Genomic DNA, 15,762 nt, shown 5'->3' with positions numbered 1-15,762 from the left:
TATGTTACAGAGGAAAGGTTTAAAGGGATGAACCTGAACTTTTAACAAAGACGCTCTGTAACTTTCCCAAGAACATTTTATCAACCATGCTGTAGTTTAATAGTTATTTTGGGGGCTCAAATCTCTTTTCCATTTTTCCCATATTTAATGAATCACCTGAATAGGGGGCACTGCAATACACAAACAACAACAATAATAATAATTTAAATGTCTATAGCACCTTTCAATCTGTAAGATCCCAAAGCACTTTCCAAATTCTACCGTTAGAGTACAGCATCACTTTTCTTACTATTGAAATGCAGCCATGTTCCAGGCGGAATGTGGTGGCTGGTGAAGCAACTCCAAACAACAGTTTAGGGCAGGAAGTGAAGATGAAGGTCCAACTGAAACTGCAGGGGAATTTAGGGAAGCTGAATATAACTGTATGAGTTGATGGCTGTGGCCTTAGGCTCCAATGTTAACAGTCCCATTTTTATGAAAAGGGCCATCAGATCTTTAATGGCCATAAAATGTAATGACTCAAAACACAGTTTACATCTCATCTGAGAAACAGAATTTCCAGTAAAACATATTATACCCACCACACCACACCCCTCTTTCTCTACACCCACGTTATTTTGTAACCTCATCAAAAACAATTTCTGGGACTGCAAGACATGTGCCAAACTTCAACAAAGACTTTGCTTCATGCACTCCCTGCTGCTCTCCCGACCCATTTGTCTAGACATGGGTCTCATGCTACACATTCATCTCATTGGCTTCAAGACAACTATTTGTCCCTGGAAAATGGGGTTTGCAGGTTGAGGCCCTCCAACTGGGAGTTCTTCGGGGCAGGGACATTGTCTTCTTGTAATTGTGGGTCAAATACTAAGAAGCTGTAGGATTCATAAAGGTTTATGCGCTTGGCAACATTCAGGGCACACCCGGAGTGTTGTGTAGGAGTAGTGCACACACTGCTCCATCCAAGGGCATCAACCTTGGAATCTCGCCAAGATGACATGAACCGTGAGAAGCCTCTCAGGACTGGGCTCAAGGCCCGAGAGCAAGGAATGCGGTAGATAGAAATTGGTAAATAAGAATGTTAAACAAAGCCAGTGTATTCCTTTTATCTGTTGGAGAATGTAATGCGCGGGGGGAGAGAGAGAATAAAGGGGAAGGTGGAAAGCTGACAGGCAGAAGCCCGTTAGCAGAGACCAGCCTGCTTGCTTGCTAAAAGCTGTGTTCTGTCTTGTCATTGAACCGCCACAACTGGCGCCCAAACGTGGGGCCCTCAGCACTCACCTCGCCCGGCAAGGGTTTCAGACGCGTCACTCATCCGCTTCGTGGATCCCGGTGAGTATTTTTCGTTGTGGTAAGTATGGGAAGCTCCCTCTCTGCTTTGCAAGTGCAACACCGCAATGAGCTACAGTATTTGCTGCGTAAGGCTCAGCATGATTGCCCCACTCGAGAACTCACTCTCCTGCTACAGGAGGTGAGTGCCCAATGCCCGTGGTACCCTGAAGCCGGAACCCTTAAGCTAGCGGACTGGGAGCGGTTGGGCCAGACATTGCACAAAGAGCCTCGGGCGCCCGTGCAGGCTTTACATGCCTGGCACCTCTGCCGCGACGCGATACAGCGTGTCACCTCGGACAGGCCCTCCCTCGCGAGGCTGGTGATCTCGCCACGCCCGTCCGCTCCTGCAGCCATCCCCCCTCCTAGCGATGCGACACAATGTGTCGCCTCAGAAAGACCCTCTCCCGCGCCAACAGAGGGGCTGCCGATCCCGCCACCCCCGTCCGCTCCTGCAGCCATCCCTCTCCCTGCTTCGCCCCCAGTGCCTCTATTACCACCGCCTCCCTGGCCTTCCCCACCGGAGCCGGTGTGTGATCACCCTCCACCCGTGGGGCCCCATGCTCCGGGGCCCCCCGGGGGGTCGTCTGCGTCTGCTCAAGGGCTTTCGCAGGTGCAACAAATGGTGCATGCAGCGAAGACTCGCTCAGATCTTACAGCAGAGGAGCTGGCTGATCTGGTCTCAGTTTGTCCGGTGACCTGGCAGGATGATGGCCAGGGCAACCAGGTTGCAAACTGGGTCAGTTTGCCTTACTCGGTGATCAGAGAGGTAAAGAAAGCGATTTGCGAGTTCGGCCTGACTAGCACGTATGTGCGTGGTCTCATTGAAGGGCTAGGTACTGGGTACACCCTGATCCCTGAAGACTGGAAGGCGCTGTTGCGCATGATGCTGACGCCCAGTCAGTATGTTAATTGGCTTAGTGAGTATAGGCAGATGGCGGAACGCCAGGCCCAGGTATATAGAGAGCAAGGTATCATTTATGAGCACTTGGCAGGGGAGGGACAGTTTGCTACTGTTCAGCTGCAGTCTCAACTCCCTCAGGCCGTCTTCCCCATTATTTCCACCTGCGCCCAGCATGCTTTCCGGAAGGTCCCGGATTCAGGCAAGCCTACCAAAAGCTTTGCCAGTATCCGTCAGGGTGCATCAGAGTCCTTTATGGATTTTACCAACAGATTGCAGGAGGCTATCCTCCGACAGGTGGATAACCCTGCAGCAGCTCAGGAGATCCTGTTAAAAATGGCGGTTGAAAATGCGAACGAGGATTGCCGCCGTGCTCTCCAGGCTGCACAAGCCTCTGGAATTCTAGAGCTGTCGGACATGCTGCGGGCATGCCAAAACATCGGAACCCAAGCACATAAAGCTGGAGTTCTGGCCGCCGCCCTGCGGAAAAGTGGGAAGGAGGGGAAGCGTTGTTACCGCTGTGGTAAGGAGGGTCACTTTCAGCGGGAGTGCCGCTCATCGACGGCGCCCGCCCACCCCTCAAAGAAGTGCCCCAAGTGTCGGAAAGGCTATCATTGGGCTAATCAGTGTCGTAGAGGGTCGGGAAACCGCACGACGGGTCCCCCCCCGAACCCAGGGCCAAATGGGGGTGTTTCCCACTCAGACAACTGTTCCTCTGCCTTACAATCCATAGACTCCATGAGGGCGGCGACTGCCGGAAGTGCAGGGCTTGATTTGATTATGCAGGAGGACGTTGATTTTCAGTTGCCGGGGGAGGTTTGCGCCATACCTACGCAGGTGACGGGACCTCTCCCTGACGGCTTTGTGGGTCTCATTCTCCCTCGCTCACACGCTGGGAAACAGGGTTTTTTTGTCATCCCAGGAGTCATTGACGCCGATTACACCGGCATTATTAAGGTTGTGGTGTGGACCCATCTTCCGCAGTCGCTCCCGCGTGGACGCTCCATTGCACAATTGATTTTAGTCCCCTATCAGGTGCCAGCCGCAGAGGATCGAGCCCGGGGCGGAGGCGGCTTTGGATCTACGCTGTCTCACTCGCTGTCTCACAACACATCTTCTCCACTTGTTGCTCTGACAATGTCGGTCCGCCCCTCAAAACCTCAGTTAACACTTCTCTTAAATAATGTTCCTTTTACAGGGCTGGTGGACACTGGAGCTGACGTTACGGTGATTCGTGATCCGGAGTGGCCGGTCGGTTGGCCAACAGTTCCTTCTAAAGAGTTGTGGGGGATCGGGGGTAGCAAACCCGGGCGCCAAAGTTTGTCTTGGGTCATGGTCTCTAAACCGGGAGGCCGTGTCCTTGCTACAATCCGCCCTTTTGTACTCCCTGTCCACCTCAATATTTGGGGCCGTGACTTACTTACAAAGCTGGACACCACCCTTGATATTAATATATAATGGCCCAAAACCCTCCCTCACCCACCTTGCCATCCGCATTACCATTGGTATGGCAATCCTTAGAGCCCGTATGGATTGACCAGTGGCCCCTCCCTTTAGAAAAGCTGAAAGCGCTTCATTCACTTGTACAACAATATTTCCATGCACAGCGCTTGGAGAGCTTTACTAGTCCTTGGAACTAGCTGCTGTTATTTTGGCCTTTCAACTTTTTGCTGATTGTCCCTTTAATGTGATTGTGGACACGCATTATGTTTATCAGGTAATTGATCATTTACCCCTTGCCCTCATTACCCCTCAGGTCGATGTGGACCTCCTTCACCTGTTTTTGTCCTTACAGTATCTCCTCACCACTCGTAATTTCCCTTATTTTGTTGCTTATATTTGCAGTCATACCCCTCTGCTTGGGCCGCTCATTGAAGGCAATGTGCGCGCCAATCGCGCGTTACGTGGTCAGGTAAATTCCCTTTTTTCTGACCCCATTGAAAGCCATTCCTTTTTTCATCAGTCTGCCTCTGTTTTGGCCCGACAGTTTCATATTCCTGCTGACCATACACGTTCTATTGTTCGTTCCTGCCCCCACTGTGCCGCTGCTGCCCCTACCTTTTTTTATGCCGTTAACCCCAGAGGTACCGCAGCGAATCAGCTGTGGCAAATGGATGTCACTCACATGCCACAATTCTGCCCCTATTCGTTTTTACATGTTTTCATTGAAATCTATTTGGGATTCCTTTGGGCGACCCCACAGCGTGGGGAAGCCACTTCCAAAGTTATTCACCATTTGCTAGCCTGTTTTGCTGTTATGGGTCACCCGAGCCAGATAAAAACGGATAATGCCCCGGCCTATTGCTCCACAGCCCTCTCCACCTTTTGTGCCCAATGGGACATCCGTCTCAAACACGGGATCCCTTATAATTCCACAGGCCAAGCTATTGTTGAACGTGCAAATCGCACGCTACAAACCCTGCTCGACAAACAATTAAAACAAGGGGAGCTGCGTCTCCGAACCTTAGGAGACATTCAGCAACAACTGCATATCCTTTTGTTTCCTTTAAATAATTTAACGCTGAACGCAGATCAGCAGACCCCCGCAGATCGGCATTTTCACAAATCCGAGGTACTGGAAAGACGGCGTGTCTATTACCGTCAGCTGCCCAATCCGCAATGGTTGGGCCCAGTGCCTTTAATTACTTGGGGTCGGGGATAGCTGCTGTGTTTCTCCCTGCAGGACCGTTGTGGGTTCCAGCCCGGTGTGTGCGACCGGCACTGAAACAGCATGGCGTGGCACCAGGGGCTGTCGAACCCCATACCGGAGTTTCAGCTGACCTTGGAGGAAAACGCGGTGCCTCCCAGGTCGACAACGGCGGGACGGAGATGGAGGAGACGTAGCATCCCAAGCCAGCCCGTGAGATGCGGAGCAGTAAAAGCATTGGTCGCCGCGGCTCAACGAAGACTGGCAACAAACCAACAGCCAGAGACTCCTGAGACTTTGTTTGTGGCGATTCTCACCCAAATTACTGCTAATTCTGTATTGATTGTGTGCCTTTTGTGCCTGCTATTTCCTGGAGGGGTTGACTCGGGAGCGCTTTCTCCGTTACGGGCCCGAATGACATATAACCTATGGGAAAGATTGGCTTCAATAGCAAATGTTACCCATTTTTGTTTATTTGATTTTGTAGCAGCTGAAGAATTGTTAGGTACATGCCTTATTTCAGTATGTCATCACCCTGAGGAAATTGGGAATGAGATGATGCTCGCTGCTTATGCGAACCTCTCTTCCCAGTACTTTAGCATGGCTAATTGGGGCCCGGCCAATCACACTTTACCTTTTTAAGCTTATTTTTTGCTGCTGCTGTGTACAATGTATTCCTTTTTGTTAAGGCTTTGTTGAGACCCGCCCTGGCAGGCTCCACGAGTTATGACCTTGTCTGTCCGGGAGTTAATTGGCTTGCAAATGCAAATTAATGGCTACCATGAGATGGCCGAGCACAAATAAACAAAAAAGGAGGGGATGTAGGATTCATAAAGGTTTATGCGCTTGGCAACATTCAGGGCACACCCGGAGTGTTGTGTAGGAGTAGTGCACACACTGCTCCATCCAAGGGCATCAACCTTGGAATCTCGCCAAGATGACATGAACCGTGAGAAGCCTCTCAGGACTGGGCTCAAGACCCGAGAGCAAGGAATGCGGTAGATAGAAATTGGTAAATAAGAATGTTAAACAAAGCCAGTGTATTCCTTTTATCTGTTGGAGAATGTAATGCGCGGGGGGAGAGAGAGAATAAAGGGGAAGGTGGAAAGCTGACAGGGGGAAGCCCGTTAGCAGAGACCAGCCTGCTTGCTTGCTAAAAGCTGTGTTCTGTCTTGTCATTGAACCGCCACAAAGAAGCAATAAATGATCAAATAATAACTAATGAGTGATAGCAGTAACACGTTGCTTGTGTACTGCTCATGCACCTCGTCTCCATGTAACTTGCAGCAAAAGACTCCCTGTTTTGAGTGGGCCCTTTAGAGAAATATCTCAGGCAAATGCTCCTAGACTGCTTGGCAGTGGGTTGGTACCTGGAGTACACAGCATGATCAGCATTTCACATACCACAAGTGGAAACCTACTAAGGGAGTATGTATCAATTTCATGCCCAATCTTCCAGGCAAGCACACTTAATATACTGGTTTGGTGCATGTGATTAAGCCCTCTCCTGCCTCCTGTGAACAGTCCTAGCAAATCATCTGCAGGCTGTAACTTCTACTCAACAAGGTCTCCTTTACAGCAGGTGGTAGGGACTTGACTTTTGGTGCTGAAGGGTCTCTGGTTCAATCCCCACTAATGACCGTGATGGCTGTATGTGTGTGGTCACTGTTTTTTATAAAAAGAAAAGGAGTACTAGTGGCACCCTAGAGACTAACCAATTTATTTGAGCATAAGCTTTCATGAGCTACAGCTCACTTCATCGGATGCATCTGATTAAGTGAGCTGTAGCTCACGAAAGCTTATGCTCAAATAAATTGGTTAGTCTCTAAGGTGCCACTAGTACTCCTTTTCTTTCTGCGAATACAGACTAACACGGCTGCTACTCTGAAACCGTTTTTTATGTTGTGGCAAAATGCCAAAGGAGACTTGAGATTGAGGGGAGAGCTCTGACCATTTGAGACCCCATCAAGTACAGTATGCCACCTCCAGTGCCCATTGCCTTATGTTTCAGAGGAAGGTGAAAGCCACTCATAACACACCTAGCTATTTATGCAATGTAATGCAAGGTGCAGGGCAGGGAACTTGTTGGCAAGAAGAAAATGACAGTAAAGAGAAAGAGATAAAAGTCAGCAACAAGCAAGTACTGTGAACAAAGACACACCTGTTCTCAGGTAAGGCAAATGGGTGCTGCTAAGTCACAAAACTCCCAGATCCTTGTCTTTGAAGTTTGCCTGTCAATCTGATAAGTGACACAATGAGAATTTGCCCTGGTCTACACTAGGACTTTAGGTCGAATTTAGCAGCATTAAATTGATGTAAACCTGCACCCGTCCACACGATGAAGCCCTTTATTTCGACTTAAAGGGCTCTTAAAATCGATTTCCTTACTCCACCCCTGACAAGTGGATTAGCGCTTAAATCGACCTTGCCGGGTCGAATTTGGGATACTGTGGACACAATTCGACGGGTGCTCCATTTTGACCGCTCTGGACAGCACTCTCAACTCAGATGCACTGGCCAGGTAGACAGGAAAAGAACCGCGAACTTTTGAATCTCATTTCCTGTTTGGCCAGCGTGGCAAGCTGCAGGTAACCATGCAGAGCTCATCAGCAGAGGTGACCATGATGGAGTCTCAGAATCGCAAAAGAGCTCCAGCATGGACCGAACGGGAGGTACGGGATCCGATCGCTGTATGGGGAGAGGAATCCGTGCTATCAGAACTCCGTTCCAGTTTTCGAAATGCCAAAACCTTTGTCAATATCTCCCAGGGCATGAAGGACAGAGGCCATAACAGGGACCCGAAGCAGTGCCGCATGAAACTGAAGGAGCTGAGGCAAGCCTACCAGAAAACCAGAGAGGCGAACGGCCGCTCCGGGTCAGAGCCCCAAACATGCTGCTTCTATGATGAGCTGCATGCCATTTTAGGGGGTTCAGCCACCACTACCCCAGCCGTGTTGTTTGACTCCTTCAATGGAGATGGAGGCAATACGGAAGCAGGTTTTGGGGACGAAGAAGATGATGATGATGACGAGGTTGTAGATAGCTCACAGCAAGCAAGCGGAGAAACCGGTTTTCCCGACAGCCAGGAACTGTTTCTCACCCTGGACCTGGAGCCAGTCCCCCCTGAACCCACCCAAGGCTGCCTCCTGGACCCAGCAGGTGGAGAAGGGACCTCCGGTGAGTGTACCTTTTAAAATACTATACATGGTTTAAAAGCAAGCATGTGAAAGGATTACTTTGCCCTGGCATTCGCGGCTCTCCTGGATATACTCCCAAAGCCTTTGCAAAAGGTTTCTGGGGAGGGCAGACTTATTGCGTCCTTCATGGTAGGACACTTTACCACTCCAGGCCAGTAACACGTACTCGGGAATCATTGTACAACAAAGCATTGCAGTGTATGTTTGCTGGCGTTCAAGCAACATCCGTTCGTGTGTTATCCTCAGGAGAGTGAGATATAATCCATGGTCACCTGGTTGAAATAGGGTGCTTTTCTTCAGGGGACACTCAGAGGAGCCCATTCCTGCTGGGCTGTTTGCCTGCGGCTGAACAGAAATGTTCCCCGCTGTTAGCCACAGGGAGGGGGGAGGGTTGAGGGGGTAGCCACGCGGTGGGGGGAGGCAAAATGCGACCTTGTAACGAAAGCACATGTGCTATGTATGTAATGTTAACAGCAAGGCTTACCCTGAAAGAGTGTAGCCACTGTTTTATAAAATGTGTCTTTTTAAATACCGCTGTCCCTTTTCTTTTCTCCACCAGCTGCATGTGTTTCAATGATCACAGGATCTTCTCCTTCCCAGAGGCTAGTGAAGATTAGAAAGAAAAAAAAACGCACTCGAGATGAAATGTTCTCCGAGCTCATGCTGTCCTCCCACACTGACAAAGCACAGACGAATGCGTGGAGGCAAATAATGTCAGACTGCAGGAAAGCACAAAATGACCAGGAGGAGAGGTGGCGGGCTGAAGAGAGTAAGTGGCGGGCTGAAGAGAGTAAGTGGCGGGCTGAAGAGAGGGCTGAAGCTCGAATGTGGCGGCAGCGTGATGAGAGGAGGCAGGATTCAATGCTGAGGCTGCTGGAGGACCAAACCAGTATGCTCCAGTGTATGGTTGAGCTGCAGCAAAGGCAGCTGGAGCACAGACTGCCACTACAGCCCCTGTGTAACCAACCGCCCTCCTCCCCAAGTTCCATAGCCTCCACACCCAGACGCCCAAGAACGCGGTGGGGTGGCCACCGGCCAACCAGCCACTCCACCACAGAGGATTGCCCAAAAAACAGAAGGCTGTCATTCAATAAATTTTAAAGTTGTAAACTTTTAAAGTGCTGTGTGGCATTTTCCTTCCCTCCTCCACCACCCCTCCTGGGCTACCTTGGTAGTCATCCCCCTATTTGTGTGATGAATGAATAAAGAATGCATGAATGTGAAGCAACAATGACTTTATTGCCTCTGCAAGAGGTGATCAAAGGGAGGAGGGGAGGGTGCTTAGCTTACAAGGAAGTAGAGTGAACCAAGGGGCGGGGGGTTTCATCAAGGAGAAACAAACAGAACTTTCACACCGTAGCCTGGCCAGTCATGAAACTGGTTTTCAAAGCCTCTCTGATGCGTACCGCACCCTCCTGTGCTCTTCTAACCGCCCTGGTGTCTGGCTGCGCGTAACCAGCAGCCAGGCGATTTGCCTCAACCTCCCACCCCGCCATAAACGTCTCCCCCTTACTCTCACAGATATTGTGGAGCACACAGCAAGCAGTAATAACAGTGGGAATATTGGTTTCGCTGAGGTCTAAGCGAGTCAATAAACTGCGCCAGCGCGCCTTTAAACGTCCAAATGCACATTCTACCACCATTCTGCACTTGCTCAGCCTGTAGTTGAACAGCTCCTGACTGCTGTCCAGGCTGCCTGTGTACGGCTTCATGAGCCATGGCATTAAGGGGTAGGCTGGGTCCCCAAGGATACATATAGGCATTTCAACATCACCAACAGTTATTTTCTGGTCTGGGAATAAAGTCCCTTCTTGAAGCTTTTGAAACAGACCAGAGTTCCTGAAGATGCGAGTGTCATGTACCTTTCCCGGCCATCCCACGTTGATGTTGGTGAAACGTCCCTTGTGATCCACCAGAGCTTGCAGCACTATTGAAAAGTACCCCTTGCGGTTTATGTACTCGCTGGCTTGGTGCTCCGGTGCCAAGATAGGGATATGGGTTCCGTCTATGGCCCCACCACAGTTAGGGAATCCCATTGCAGCAAAGCCATCCACTATGACCTGCACATTTCCCAGGGTCACTACCCTTGATATCAGCAGATCTTTGATTGCGTGGGCTACTTGCATCACAGCAGCCCCCACAGTAGATTTGCCCACTCCAAATTGATTCCCAACTGACTGGTAGCTGTCTGGCGTTGCAAGCTTCCACAGGGCTATCGCCACTCGCTTCTCAACTGTGAGGGCTGCTCTCATCTTGGTATTCATGCGCTTCAGGGCAGGGGAAAGCAAGTCACAAAGTTCCATGAAAGTGCCCTTACGCATGCGAAAGTTTCGCAGCCACTGGGAATCGTCCCAGACCTGCAACACTATGCGGTCCCACCAGTCTGTACTTGTTTCCCGAGCCCAGAATCAGCGTTCCACAGCATGAACCTGCCCCATTAGCACCATTATGCATGCATTGGCAGGGCCCATGCTTTCAGAGAAATCTGTGTCCATGTCCTGATCACTCACGTGACCGCGCTGACGTCGCCTCCTCGCCCGGTAGCGCTTTGCCAGGTTCTGGTGCTGCATATACTGCTGGATAATGCGTGTGGTGTTTAATGTGCTCCTAATTGCCAAAGTGAGCTGAGCGGACTCCATGCTTGCCTTGGTATGGCGTCCGCACAGAAAAAAGGCGCGGAATGATTGTCTGCCGTTGCTCTGACGGAGGGAGGGGCGACTGACGACACGGCTTACAGGGTTGGCTTCAGGAGGCTAAAATCCACAAAGGGGGTGGCTTTACATCAAGGAGTAGTTCAGGCAGGACTTCACGGAGGGTTCCAATAAGAAATGGTGCACCTAAGTTATTGTTCTTATTGGAACAAGGAGGTTAGCCTGGCCTCTGATTGATACATGGCTAGATCTACCTCACTGCACCTTCTCTGTGAGTGACTGCAGTGTGACCTAGAGGAATGAGTCCCCTAGACAGGGGAGGAGGCAAATGAGTACAAAACAAATCTGGTCTATTTCTTGTTTTGATCCACTCCATCTATCTTTTACATCTTTGGCTGGCAGCAGACGGTGCAGAAGGACATATTGCCTGCCTGCTCACCATAAGACGGTTCAATAGGACTGACTGCCGGACTAAAGAGAATGACCTGGTCAAGTCACTAAAAATTTAGTCCCTGCGCCCATGTCTGCCCAGGCGCTCCTGATCGACCTCACACAGGCGACCAGGAGTACCTCGGACATGACGAGGACGGCTACCAGTCGTATTGTACCGTCTGCTGTCACAAGGCAATGGGTTGCTGCTACTGTATAGCAATGCCGTGCCGCGTCTGCCAGCACCCAGGAGACATACGGTGACGGTTACCTGAGCGGGCTCCATGCTTGCGGTGGTATGGCGTCCGCACAGGTAACTCAGGAAAAAAGGTGCGAAACAATTGTCTGCCCTTGCTTTCACAGAGGGAGGGAGGGAAGGGGGGGACTGACGATATGTACCCAGAACCACCCGCGACAATGTTTCAGCCCCATCAGGCATTGGGATCTCAACCCAGAATTCCAATGGGCAACGGAGACTGCGGGAACTGTGGGATAGCTACCCACAGTGCAACGCTCCGGAAGTCGACTCTAGCCTCGGTACTGTGGAAGCACTCCGCCGAGTTAATGCACTTAATGCACTTCTGTGGGGACACACACACTCGAATATATAAAACCGATTTCTAAAAAACCGACTTCTATAAATTCGACCTTATTCCGTAGTGTAGACATACCCTTTGTGTGTTGCTTCATCGTGCTCTTCTAGAACTGGTTTTCCTAGCCAACCATCACCATAGTAGCTATACACTGCGCTAACTGTGCAAATGAAAAGCTGTGACTTTGCAGCAGGATGATTTTAATGTTGGGAGAGAAATGAGTGAGACAGAATCTTTCTTTCTTGCCTTCTTTATTCACAGTATGGATGCAAGCTTTCCTCATCTTGAGCAAAGATGGCCAAACCAGAAAGATTCCAAAGGGATTTAAAACTCCTGAGCAAGTTCATTACTGGCAGAATTCCATTGGCTTCCATGGAGTTCCCCCCACTTACCACCAAATCTGAATTTGGCCTACTTTGTATCAACCGTCCACCACTAAAATGCAGCCTCTTCTGCAAGTAGGCACTCTCCCCCAGTAGTGCACCTGCTGCCCCTACATTTTCTGTAGCTGGGTGGGGAGCAAGGGCCAGATCATAGAATCATAGAATCATAGAATATCAGGGTTGGAAGGGACCTCAGGAGGTCATCTAGTCCAACCCCCTGCTGAAAGCAGGACCGATCCCCGACTAAATCATCCCAGCCAGGGCTTTGTAAAGCCTGACCTTAAAAACTTCTAGGGAAGGAGATTCCACCACCTCCCGAGGTAACGCATTCCAGTGTTTCACCACCCTCCAAGTGAAAAAGTTTTTCCTAATATCCAACCTAAATCTCCCCCACTGCAACTTGAGACCATTACTCCTTGTTCTGTCATCTGCTACCACTGAGAACAGTCTAGAGCCATCCTCTTTGGAACCCCCTTTCAGGTAGTTGAAAGCAGCTATCAAATCCCCCCTCATTCTTCTCTTCTGAAGACTAAACATCCCCAGTTCCCTCAGCCTCTCCTCGTAAGTCATGTGTTCCAGTCCCCTTATCATTTTTGTTGCCCTCCGCTGGACTCTTTCCAATTTTTCCACATCCCTCTTGTAGTGTGGGGCCCAAAACTGGACACAGTACTCCAGATGAGGCCTCACCAATGTCGAATAGAGGGGAACGATCACATCCCTCGATCTGCTGGCAATGCTCCTACTTATACATCCCAAAATGCCATTGGCCTTCTTGGCAACAAGGGCACACTGTTGACTCATATCCAACTTCTCGTCCACTGTAACCCCTAGGTCCTTTTCTGCAGAACTGCTGCTGAGCCATTCGGTCCCTAGTCTGTAGCGGTGCATTGGATTCTTCCGTCCTAAGTGCAGGACTCTGCACTTGTCCTTGTTGAACCTCATCAGATTTCTTTTGGCCCAATCCTCCAATTTGTCTAGGTCCCTCTGTATCCTATCCCTACCCTCCAGCGTATCTACCACTCCTCCCAGTTTAGTGTCATCTGCAAACTTGCTGAGGGTGCAATCTACACCATCCTCCAGATCATTTATGAAGATATTGAACAAAACCGGCCCCAGGACCGACCCCTGGGGCACTTCACTTGTTACCGGCTGCCAACTAGACATGGAGCCATTGATCACTACCCGTTGAGCCCGAAAATCTAGCCAGCTTTCTATCCACCTTATAGTCCATTCATCCAGCCCATACTTCTTTAACTTGCTGGCAAGAATACTGTGGGAGACCATATCAAAAGCTTTGCTAAAGTCAAGGAACAACATGTCCACTGCTTTCCCCTCATCCACAGAGCCAGTTATCTCGTCACAGAAGGCAATTAGATTAGTCAGGCATGACTTGCCCTTGGTGAATCCATGCTGACTGTTCCTGATCACTTTCCTCTCCTCTAAGTGCTTCACAATTGATTCCTTGAGGACCTGCTCCATGATTTTTCCAGGGACTGAGGTGAGGCTGACTGGCCTGTAGTTCCCAGGATCCTCCTTCTTCCCTTTTTTAAAGATGGGCACTACATTAGCCTTTTTCCAGTCATCTGGGACCTCTCCCGATCGCCACGAGTTTTCAAAGATAATGGCCAATGGCTCTGCAATCACATTCGCCAATTCCTTTAGCACTCTCGGATGCAACTCGTCCGGCCCCATGGACTTGTGCTAGTCCAGCTTTTCTAAATAGTCCAGAACCACTTCTTTCTCCACAGAGAGCTGGTCACCTCCTCCCCATACTGTGCTGCCCAGTGCAGTAGTCTGGGAGCTGACCTTGTTCGTGAAGACAGAGGCAAAAAAAGCATTGAGTACATTAGCTTTTTCCACATCCTCTGTCACGAGGTTGCCTCCCTTTGACCTACATGTGCATTTCCCATTGACATCTGGAGGGAAGTCTGACATTTCTTGAGCTGGCTTGAAATTTCCCAAACGTTATCAAGATCAGTGGGTTAGCAGGTTTGATTTAAATCTCCTGTAACTCAGAGCTAAGTATCTACAAAGCCAGGCAAGTCAGCAGAAAAAATCTCAATTGTCTTGGGGGCTCACAAGGTTACCTTGATTTGTTGCAGGGGATTAAGTTTACAGGAGAGGTTCTGGAGCATGTTGTATACACAAGAATAGCTGCACAGTCTCTTAGGAATTACTTTAGCCTTTGGATTAGTGTATGTAGCTCATAGGCCTGAGTATATAAAGCAGACTCACCTTGTTAGTCAATGACACTGGAATGTGTTTTATTTGTGTCTGTGTCTCTTTCCATCAGCAAATAGAGCACGTTTTTTTCCAGTTTAGGAGCCAGCGAAGTTGGAGCTGCAGAATATTAAAAAGTGTTGGGAAAAGCTTACTAGGACTTTGCTTATGGTTGAACTGAGACATCTGCCAAATGACAAGGGCACCTCAGCTGTGTAATAAGAGTCTTTACACCTTGTTTCTTGGAGGGGCTGAGCTGTGTCCTTTCACTGTTATCTAATGATGCTGTTCTCGCAGATGGGTATAGAAAAGGAAATCTATGCAAGATATTGGATCCTATTTATGGCCTTGATTCAGCCAAGCAGTTAGGCGCATGCAGAACTTTAAGCATGTGCTTAAGTCCCATTTAATCCTATCTCCGGACTTTCCCCTGTGTTTCCTTCTCCCATTCTTAGGGCTGGTCTATACTAGAAAATGAGATTGACCCAGCTGCATTGCTCAGGGGTGTGAAAAATCCACACCCCTGAATGACGTTTATAAATCCCTGCGTAGACAGCGCTAGGTGGATAGAAGAATTATTCTGTTGACCTATTTGCCACCTCTCGTGGACATGGATTAACTACTACAGCAATGGGAGGACCCCTCCTGTCAGCGTAGGTAGTGGCTCCACTGAAGCACTACCGCTGCACAGCTGCACCATTTCAAATGTAGGCAAAGCCATTAGCTTTGTGCCTTTTTTATGCTACCCCTATACCTGGAAGAAGCTTCCCACTTCCTAGACATTAGTTCCCCTCCTTTTCTCCATTCATATCCTTCCTCAAAACTCACTGCTTTTGCAAAGCCTTCAATATCACCAGTGATATTTGTGCCCCTGAACTCTTATCCCATATGTTGCATTTGCCTGACTTAGACTATATGTGCTTTGGGCGAGAGAGACCTTCTCTTTGCATGTTTTATAAACCACAGTATACATGAGGGAGGAGAATGGACTTATAGCTAAAGCACAGTATTGGGCATCAGGAGATCCTGGTTCTAGCCTTGACTCTGTCATGAACTGACAAGTGATTAACCTTAAGCAAGTGATTTAACTATCTGTGCCTCAATTTCTCCATCTGAAAAATGAGGATAATTCCTACCACATAGAGGAGGGTTTATGAGGCTTAATTAAATATTTCTAAAGTTGCTGTAGCTCCTCTGGTGGAAGATGCTGCAAATTGTTATTTACTGTCCAAAATAAAGAACAGTACCCAACATGTCTGAATGTGTCCTGGTACACAGATCACTTCTTCAGCTTCCCAGTTCTTTCAAAGCACACAGCCTACATGACCAGGGCTGGATGAAGGCTGTCAGGAGTCAGGATTGATGAGGTGATGTTGTGTTCCAGTGGGTAGGCTGTTATCCTGGGGCCTTTC

The 15,762-nt window shown here is 49.3% G+C and overlaps 1 protein-coding gene and 1 long non-coding RNA gene across 2 annotated transcripts; both read left to right on the top strand.

Moving 5' to 3' along the window:
* The first annotated feature begins 1,300 nt into the window (after positions 1-1,300).
* On the top strand, positions 1,301-5,052 carry LOC141990800 (uncharacterized). The gene is made up of 3 exons (XR_012640265.1): positions 1,301-1,332; positions 4,076-4,142; positions 4,914-5,052. It is a non-coding gene; the product is annotated as an uncharacterized LOC141990800 (long non-coding RNA).
* Positions 5,053-7,586: 2,534 nt separating this feature from the next.
* On the top strand, positions 7,587-14,430 carry LOC141991321 (uncharacterized). The gene is made up of 3 exons (XM_074959627.1): positions 7,587-8,054; positions 8,634-9,093; positions 14,424-14,430. The coding sequence occupies exons 1-3, from the start codon at positions 7,649-7,651 to the stop codon at positions 14,428-14,430; spliced, it is 873 nt and encodes a 290-aa protein (XP_074815728.1). The 5' UTR covers positions 7,587-7,648.
* Positions 14,431-15,762: the final 1,332 nt, after the last annotated feature.

This window comes from Natator depressus, chromosome 7, assembly GCF_965152275.1.
Source record: "Natator depressus isolate rNatDep1 chromosome 7, rNatDep2.hap1, whole genome shotgun sequence".
Lineage (NCBI taxonomy): Eukaryota > Metazoa > Chordata > Testudines > Cheloniidae > Natator > Natator depressus.
This window is presented reverse-complemented; position numbering and strand designations above follow the sequence as displayed.